The 9518-nt window shown below is 38.4% G+C and overlaps 2 protein-coding genes across 2 annotated transcripts in view; one reads left to right on the top strand and one right to left on the bottom strand.

Annotated features, from left to right (window-relative positions):
• The window catches only part of Cbr-lips-7, a gene marked incomplete at both ends in the record, with an annotated part of 11309 nt that extends 10142 nt beyond the window's left edge, over positions 1-1167 (top strand). The window contains 2 exons of the mRNA XM_002632168.1: positions 340-442; positions 894-1167. Coding sequence (XP_002632214.1) covers positions 340-442; positions 894-1167 — 377 coding nt within the window. The remainder of the gene's footprint in view (positions 1-339; positions 443-893) is intronic.
• Positions 1168-1368: 201 nt separating this feature from the next.
• CBG07083 lies at positions 1369-5974 on the bottom strand (the record flags this gene model as incomplete). The annotated part of the gene is made up of 6 exons (XM_002632169.2): positions 1369-1700; positions 2411-2629; positions 2671-3151; positions 3210-3363; positions 3688-3977; positions 5963-5974. 6 exons carry the CDS (start codon positions 5972-5974, stop codon positions 1369-1371), a joined length of 1488 nt encoding a protein of 495 aa, XP_002632215.2.
• Positions 5975-9518: the final 3544 nt, after the last annotated feature.

Raw genomic sequence — 9518 nt, 5'->3', positions numbered from 1 at the left:
CGTAGGAAAGGCGCCCGCTGCCGTGGCCTAGGTTTCTCACTGAAAATCCTCGTCCCCCGGCGGCACCTTTTTTTGAATTTTCTTCCTTTTCAACGCCGTTTTTCGGGGATTTCGGATTTTTTTTTGAATTTTTTCGCAATAATATTCGGAAAATAGATAACTTTTAACACATTTTAATGCAATAAAAATTTTTGGTCGGAGTCCCCCTTTAAGGTACCTAAGCTGTCAAAAAAATCTTTAAAGATCAGTGGGCACCTATTTTTTTTTGGATGAGAAATAACTTTCTCTCTAAAATGGAAATTTAACTCAATTTTATTTAACTCAATTTTTGAAATTCAGGCGCTCCACTAACCGAATTGGTGGATACCTTCTTGTCAGTAGCTGGTGCCAACTACGGAAGTGTCTTGTGTATTGTACCCGTACCAGTTGGAACTTGTAATAAGTGAGTTTTATTTTTAAAAAAAATAATAGAAGAAAAACGACACGAGATGCTGAAAACCCATTTTCAGCCATTTTAGCCATTTCCAGGAGTCTGGACCTCGACTGTCTAGTTTCCAATCACTTGGAAAATTTCGGAGAGTTCAAAATAGGACTGGATTAGAAACTTAGCATTCACAGAATTTTCAAAAAGGGAATTTTCAAATAATTTTGTGAATGCAAAGTTTTCAAGGTCTGTTTAACACCCACTTACATTTTCAAAGTGAAACTTGACAGCCGAGCTCTAGACTCCTGAAAATGGTCAAAATCAACTGGAAACTATGTTTTTGTATATCTTATTGACCAGTACGGTATTCTGAAGCCTCTAGGATTTCAGCTTCTTGTTTTTTCTCAATTTCTCAATTATTTTTGACCGTCACTGTATGCTTTGTTCAACCCAAATGTCTTGGTTCCAGACGAAACGGTCTCCACTGTGATTCGGAATTCCTCCAAGACATCAATAACCAGCAGCGTTACGAAGGCTCCTATACCTTTTCCATATTCTCAACTGCCGATGAAAAAATCGGATTCCGATCTTGTGGTCGTCCAGTTTCTCCAATCCGTGGAGGTACTGGATTTGTAAAACGAGACGGGTTGAATCATGATCAATTGATGGATTCTACACATCCATTACAGAGGAATTTCATATTGTATCATTCACCAAAAGCTCCTAAACAGCGACTTTTATAATTTATGTTCAATTGATGGTTCAACCAATAAATATTTATTATTAATTTTCAATTCAAAGGCGAACACAAAAAATGAGTGGGATGAAAGAAAGCTGGCAGAAATTGAGAAAAAAGAAAGATTTTTGGAAATTTTATAAAAATGCAAAAATTAAAATTCTGTTGACAAGAAAAAGGAAAAAATAAATTAGTTATAGCTTCACTATCATTTGAATCCACCTACTGTACCCCCAGCGTTACCGTATCCTGTGTTCATAGTCGAAGTAGTACCGTAACCCTGTTGGGTTTTGTCTACGGTTGTGGCATTGGCACCGTATCCAGTATTCGTCGTCGTTGAAACATTGTTTGTGTTGGTGTTCCGAACGAGATTCGTGTCTGTTGAGTAGGTTTTGCAGGATGGACACATCCATGTGACCGCTCCACAGGTATTCGTGGCTTTGCATCTGGAGCAGTGATGGGATTGTAGGCCGGGATTGTCCAAGAGAATCCCTAGGCGGTCCATCATAGCAGCTTTGGCTCGTGTGGAAAGGCAGTCGTCTGGAATATTCAATTTTTCTGAACTCAATTTATCATCCGAACTTTTTGGATTCTTATTCCCGAGATTCTGAAAATCGAAAATTCGAAATTTCAGGATTTCAGACACTCAGATATTCGCGAATTCCAAAATCAGAAGACTCAAAAGCTCAAGAATTGAGAAATTCAGAGGTTGAATAACTCAGGAAAACTTGAAGCATAGAATACCGTAAAACCTTTAATAGAAGGGCTCCCTAACTTTCAACTTTGAGCCAATTTTTCGCAGTTCCTGTCAAAGATATGAAAAAGTGGTCAACTTATAAATAGTTTATCATAATATCCTTAACATTTTATCAGTTGACCACTTCTTGACATTTGTCATAGAAACCGAGATAATTCAGGTCAAACTTGAAAGTGTGAGGGCCCTTCTAATACAGGTTTTACGGTATCTATAGGGATAATTTCTATGGGAAAAATACGAGCCATAATCATATATGCTTAAAATACCGTAACACTGTCCAGTCAATTCAATTCTCAATTCCTGTCAGTAGTCAATTCTCAATTCCTGTGCAAGATATCAGACATCTTAACTAATAAAACACTTCTGATATTAAGATAAACAATTTATCTGTTAACAACTTATCGATATCTTTCACAGGAATATTGGCTAAAAGTTGAAAGTTAGCATCTATTACAGGTTTTACGGTAAATTGTGTTTTTTGTCAAAATCTCACAAGTTGTCTGCTGCGTCATCTGAATCAGATTCTCCGGTCTCAACACCATCTGCAAACACTGAGGCAACATCTCATGGAGGAAACATCTGTCGAGAAGGGATAGTCTGACGAATACGGACAATTGGGTGTGTGGAGATAACAGAAGATTTGCGCATTTCCGAAGAAGAGCTGGCGATTCCATTTTGCACGCCGACATTAGAATTGGGCCGATGTTGGTTTCTGTGAAATAATCCTTTAAAAAAGATCTCAAAGACTCTTACCATTGATCCTCAACTGTGGTGGATGAATGGCCATTAGAAAGGCTTTCAATTCTTCATGTGTACACGGGCAGAACATTTCCTCAACTCCGCTCGAAGTACTGCACAGCTTCTCTTCAAACACATTACTCCAGGCAGCCATGTAGTACGGATTCACATAATACAGTCGACCGGTTTTAGCCCTAACCGCAGCGAAATTAACATCCGATTGCCTCTGATAAGGTTCTAGATCCAATGGGGGCTCCAGAATCTCTTCAGGTGCCGCTGCTCCATGTAACCGTTCCAGAAGCAACACCTTCACTCTATCAGAAAGTGCATAGTAACGGGATCCATTAAGATCTACTTTGCTATTTGGACGCATCTCTCGGAGACATAGAACTAGTAGTCGATTCAATTTGTATCTATCTGCTATCCATACTTTTTCTAGAAATGGCAGGTTGTGACTGATAAGGAAACATTCGCAGCGGTGAAGGAGGCCTTCCATCTGGAAAGTTGGATATTGCAAATCTGATTATCCTGATGTCTTTCGTAAGACTCCTCACCTGATAATCATAAGCTAACGGAAGTAAAATATGCACGGATTGATCATCTACAGCTTTATATGTGGGGTGTATGCATTCTAGCATCTCTAGAACGTGTTCGTATTGGACATTGGCTAGGATTAGCTCTCGATCTGGACATTCCACACACCAGGCTCTGAGAAAAAGGATCAATTTTGGTTCTGCGAGAATTCAATGAATATTCTTAAGAGTCTATGGGCTCCCACACTGTAAGTTTGAGCTCAATAATCTCAATTCATGTGCAAGATATCAAAAATGTGTCAACTGATAAAACACAACTGCCATTCTGATTAATAATTTAGTTGACATCTTCCTCATATCTTTGGCAGGAACCGAAAAAAAATTGGCTCGAAGTTAAAAGGTAGTACCTTTCTATGGTAGCCTCATAAGAATAGATACCACAATTAAACCCTTGTGGCCTAGAAACTAAGCCTAGGCCACCATTTCTTCGCACTCTCACCTCAAAACTGGGCTCCATACAGATATGTAATGCTCATCAACATATAGCCGTCGGTTCTCCACCAACAGTGGCCTCGTTCTCTGTCCATCTGGCCGTGTGAAGTCTACCGAAACTTCAATGTGAATTGGTGGCTGATATTGTGCACCCGATGGTCCCGGCTGAACTCCAGACGACGACGACGGCTGACACGGAACGGTCTCGTAGGGGTTCAAGCCGGGACTACGAGACCGTTCACGTGACACCGATGGCTGCGGTTGGTGATGCACGGTGTCGCGTGGTTGATGGTGAATCTAATCTAGGTAAGGGTCTGAAAATGGAGGTCTTTGGGATTTTTAATATGAGATATTTTGTTTTTGGACAAAGGAAAATAAAAAAGGTACACATTTGAACACTGATAAATAGCGACTTCAGAAAAAGGGGCGGAGCCTCATTGAAAACATAAAAGGGGTAAACTCTAATAGAAAACCACCACACAAAATTTGAGCTCAACTATCTCGCTTCGGTAGTGAAAGCTATCAGAATTTTGTCAACTGACAAAATGTTTTTAATATTATGATAAACATTTTTTCGTTGACCATATCTTGAATCTTTTACAGGAACCGAGATATATGAGCTCAAAGAGCAAGAATGGGGTGACCTTCTAATAGTGTGTTTACGGTATATTGCTATTGGACAAAGTGCAAAATGAAAAAGAATGGATACGAATTTGAATACAGGTAAAGTTGAGAATCTCAGCTGATAAGTAGCGATCACAGAAAAAAGGGGCGGAGCTTCAGTAAAAACGCCTCCTGGGGTAAAACCGACCGGCTGTAACTATGGCTAGAAAAGAAGGATCGATATGAAAATTTGCCTACTTATGTAATCGACTACGTAGAATTGAAATATGTAACTATTTTTACTGAAAAAAAATACAAGAAAAAAAGAAGAAGGTCGTTGATAATAAAGAAAGCTCCATCAAAAGTCCTTACTCGTCTTCAGAAAATGTGACCCCCAAAAAGCAAACTGCGAAGCATAGGAAATGAGGATGGTGGGGTGGGAAAAGTGTGAGAAACCAATCGGAAAGAGTCTCTTTTCGGAAAAAAATGCCCCCGAAAAAAAACGGAATAAATGGAGGGGTCCCTCCATCACTTTTTTAGGAGGATGGCGGGGAAAACGAGTGCAAACTGAAGGATGCAAAAACTGGATAGATAGAAGTAGAAGACGACGAGGAAGGCGAGAAAATATCAAATTTCATTCACGAATCCCTAGTTTCTGTTGCCTTTTTTCAGCACAGCTTATGTCATTTTTTGTGGGATTAGCGATTTGGTAAAAGGTCCGGGCAGAAGGAGGGTCAAAAAATGATTCTTTGGAAAAAAGGAGATGTGAATCGATAAATGTGAAATGTTTTTATCAAATCTAGATCAGCATAAAAACTAGAAGAATGAGAAAAATTCTGAATTAACTAGACGAGCAGAATTGTTTCCAAAAAAACTATAATTCAATTTTTGAATCTTGGTCACGCCTGTCAAGAATGTCTGAAGCTGTCATGGCAAATTTGAATCTCAAGATTTGACTTCCTATTAAAATAATGAGTTTATTTGTTTTTATGTAATTTTGACGTTTCTAATTGATGATACCAGGAATGGCTCCTCCAAACCTGTGATAGAAGAACCCCAGATTTTGATTTTGAGCCAATATATCTTGGTTCCTGTCAAAACCTTTAATAGAAGGGCTCCCTACTTTCAACTTGGAGCAATTTTTTGCAGTTCCTGTCAAAGATATCAAAAATTTGTCAACTGATAAATTGTTTATCATATCATCAGAAGTGTTCTGTCAGTTGACACGTTTTTGATATCTTTGATGAGAACCGAGATAAATTAGCTCAAAGTTTAAAGTTAGAGAGGTCATTAATCAGAAGGTCCACACTATCAATCTTTGAGGAAGTGTACCTCGGTTACTGTAAGAGATTTCAAAATTTTGAAAATTAATAAAAAATTGTTAATATTACGATAAACATTTTACCAGTTGACAACTTTTTGATATCTTTGATGGGAACCGAGATAAATTAGCTCAAACTTGACAGTGCGGTTCCTAGAATATTTTTACCGCTTTCTGAAAAAGTTAGTGAAAATCCGGGTTATATATTTGAAAAGTTAACAAGAAAATTTTTTTTAAATCTGACTGTTCCTCAAAATTCTGAGAAGAAGGGTCTGAAAATCTCTTTCAAGCGCCTAAAAACTTTTTTCAATGACCTAAACTAGTAGTTTTAAACTTTTCGTATTTTTTGGAATTTTACAAATCGAGACATTTTGAAATATTAATTTTATTAAATATTCAGGTAAGTCTGGATGGGCTTGCGGTTTTCAAAACGAAAAAATTGAATGAGCTCAAAAACAAAGAAAACTAGTTTGTACTATCCATAAAAATCGTGAAAAATGTTCAAAATCTTCTAAAAGAAGTCAGCGAGAAGCCGAAAAAAAACTCTCGAATGCTCTCCCGATATTTTTCCATTTGTTCTTTCTCTCCGGAAAACTCTCTCTCCCTCTCTCTCTATCCTTTTCCGTCCCGTCCCTTCCTATTTCTCTGTGTGCCGAAACCCGTCAATACCCATTACCCAGTTAGGGGTCCCTCCATATGCACTCTCCTTTTTTTTTCTTTTCGGGCGGCCCGACCCCGGCCCCCGTAAGAAAAATGGGATTAGCATGTGTGTATGGATGGATGTAGGGGGTAGTCTCGAGGCGCCTCGAATATTAATGGGTCTTCGAGAAACTGGAAGAACCAAAAAAGTAAGGAAAATGAAAAAAGGTTGATGATGGTTGGCGGAGGGAAAGGAAATAAGAAAAAAGAAAGAAATATATGGAGAAGAGTGAAGCTCCGAATAAATTGAATAACATGAATGGGTCTAGATTCTAGAGTCTAGAAGATAGCGGTTCTTGGGGGAATTATCAAATTAGATCGGGGAATTATATGAATTGTTAGGAATTGAGTTGAAGGTAAAAGCAGGAGAATAACAACAATGTGGATATCAAGGCATACGACTTGAAAACAGTAGAAAGCCCCCACATTGTGAAGTTTGAACTAATTTCCTTGGTTTCTAGACAAGATATCAAAAATGTGTCAACTGATAAAATATTTGTGATATTATGCAAAACAATTTATCAGTTGAAAACGTTTTTATATATTAAACAGGAAGCGAGATAAATTTTCTCAAAGTTAAAAGTTGGGGGGGGGGGGGCCCTTCTATTACAGTTTTTTACAACAATTGTTAGTTGAGTTTTTAAGGACAAATCTCGAAAAGACAGAAAGTCGGAGTTTTTTAAAACCCCGGAAATACAGAAAGGATTCATAAAGAACACAGTAAACCAAAATACAGGTCTCGTGAGATTTTGAAAAAAAAAATGACGAAAAGAGAAACATTCAATTAGAGGGAGTACGGTAGTCTGCTTCAGATGGTGAAAGTTTTTATTTTCCTGCTAAGGCTTCCATTTCGGTCGGTCGAAAATCGCCGACCGCCGACCGACCACCGACCGCGCCGACCGATTTCGTGCTTCTGCGCATTAAAATGCCTATATTTGCGTACGAAGCACTCTATTTTACAACAGAGGAGGCATTTAGTAAGTGGTTTGTCGTAAAATACAATTCTTCGTACGCAAAAACTCTGGCATGTTCACGCGCAAAGGAACGAAAACGGTCGGCGGGGTCGGTGGTCGGTCGATCGGCTAAACTTCCCGCCCGAATGGAAGCCTCATTTCCTAAATTTCCGCTTTAAATTGGCAAGAGATGTCCAGTCCCCAGATTATCATGGTTTACGTGAAACTTTTGGGCGGATTGGAAATTCCGAGTTCTGGATTCCGGATTCCGCTTTTTCAAAAAGGAATTTCGGACATTTTTGGCTCATCAACCGAAAAGAGTGACTAGCCTTCTCTTTCTATGTTTTCCATTCTGGAATTCGATAATTTTGGGGGCTTTTCTGTGTGGATGGAGAAAGGAATTAGCGGACCGAACGAAATTAGAGTTGGTTTTGGGCGGGAGAATAAGAAACGACTACTAGGGACGAGGATTAATGATTGCGTGTGTTCGTTCGTTGGGGAGGAAAATAGAGGAATAGAATTTGGGGAAAAGATATCTAGTGAAGGAGGGGCTCCAATTGGCTTTTTTAGAAGAATATAGATGAATAATAGGCAAAGGTCTAAAAGTTAGGTAATGCAATTTGAAAGACACACGATAGTTTACATAATAATTTGGAATTGAGTTTAAATCATCAAATATCGGATCTGAAAAAGTGGAAAACGAAATTCTTGAAATTTTATCAGGTTGAACAGTTTTAAAATTATTTAACGAACTCCATATTAGGCTGGCAACGTCTTATTTATCAGAATCCGAGATATTCAAAGTTGAAGGTGCTGTTACCAGGAAATACAGGTAATCAACTTATCTGTTGTAGTAGCGATCAACAGACAAAGCTCTAATCATAACATTAATCTGATTTTCATAATACAGTGCAACCAGGTCAGAAAGACTAACTTCAGAAACAATCTGCTGGTTTTTTGAATATACTCACACCAAAACATTATGGACGCCGACAGGCTTCGGCGTGAAATTTATCGTGAACTTGTAAACCTACTTTGTGAATAGGAAAACACCTAAACGTTCCCCAAAAAAAGTGTTTGAAGTCTCCTAACCCCCACTTTTGATATTGTAAAAATGAAAATAGACAAGCATCATCTCGCTGCTCATTCGGATTATCTGTGAAATTTTGGAAAATTTTAGTCCAGTGGGGATTTCGCTAGGGGCCGGGAACAAACGGACACAAAAATATGTAATAGAGGGGCCGCACACCGTTGAGTTTGAGCTCAATTATCTCGATTAATATACAAGATATCAAAACTTTGTCAACTTCTAAAATGTTTATCATAATGAGTGGAATATTTTCACAGTTTTGCATTTTTTTATATCTTTCCCATAAACCGAGATAAATTAGCTCAAAGTTAACAGGTTGGGAGCGTTCTATTAGTGTTTACTGTATTTAGCGCCAATGTGAAAAAGGATAAAAAAGTACGCCACCTAAAAAGCATTTTTGCTTGAATCGAAATGTTTTTAAGGTCTTAAAATCTCTGCAAAACGATCTCTAAACATTATAGGTCAATTTTGCACCCGAAATCGACCAAAATGCAGAAATCTCAAGGATTTGTAGTAGTGCGGTGCAAAAACAAATAGAAATCAGCTGTCTCCCTCTTCCAAAAAAGAGAGAATGTACATTTGTTTGCAATCTAGAAACAAAAATAGGAAGAAGTAGTAGGGAGAAGGTACACAAATACAAACTCCGAGCGGCTAAGAGTATCCTAGAAAAAAAAGAAGACGTCGGAAGGGGTGTGCCGTGTATTTTTTTTTCTTCAGATGGACGAAAAGTAGAGTAGTGGAAAAAAAGTAGAGAGAAAAAGAGGAAAGATTTGGCCGAGGACGAAGAAGAAGAAGAAGAAGAAGAAGGCTTCTTCTTGAGCTACAAGACGGGAGAAGAAGAAATAGTACACTGTACCACAAGATACGGCAGACATTCCACGGAGTTGTGCCAAGACGAGGTCTACATACTCTTCTTTTTTCTTTCTTTTTTCTTCTTCTTCTTCTTCCTCCGTAACAACAAGAATGCAGAATGTGTGTGTATGCTTGCACACATACTTTTGAGCTTTGAATTTGGATGGGAAGAGAGAGGGAGGAAAAAAAGGAATCTCCTATGGGTCCCTTGGGGTTAGCAGAGAGAAAATAGGAAAAAAATATTTTTTTTAGGAGAGGGAGAGAGGCTAATAATTTGGTTGTGGACTGACTGGGTGGGTCAGAAAATAGATGGGGTCGGG

This window comes from Caenorhabditis briggsae (assembly GCF_000004555.2).
Source record: "Caenorhabditis briggsae complete genome, chrII, whole genome shotgun sequence".
In the NCBI taxonomy this organism is placed as follows: domain Eukaryota; kingdom Metazoa; phylum Nematoda; class Chromadorea; order Rhabditida; family Rhabditidae; genus Caenorhabditis; species Caenorhabditis briggsae.
Note: the sequence above shows the minus strand (reverse complement) of the source record. Positions and strands in the feature narration are given on the sequence as shown.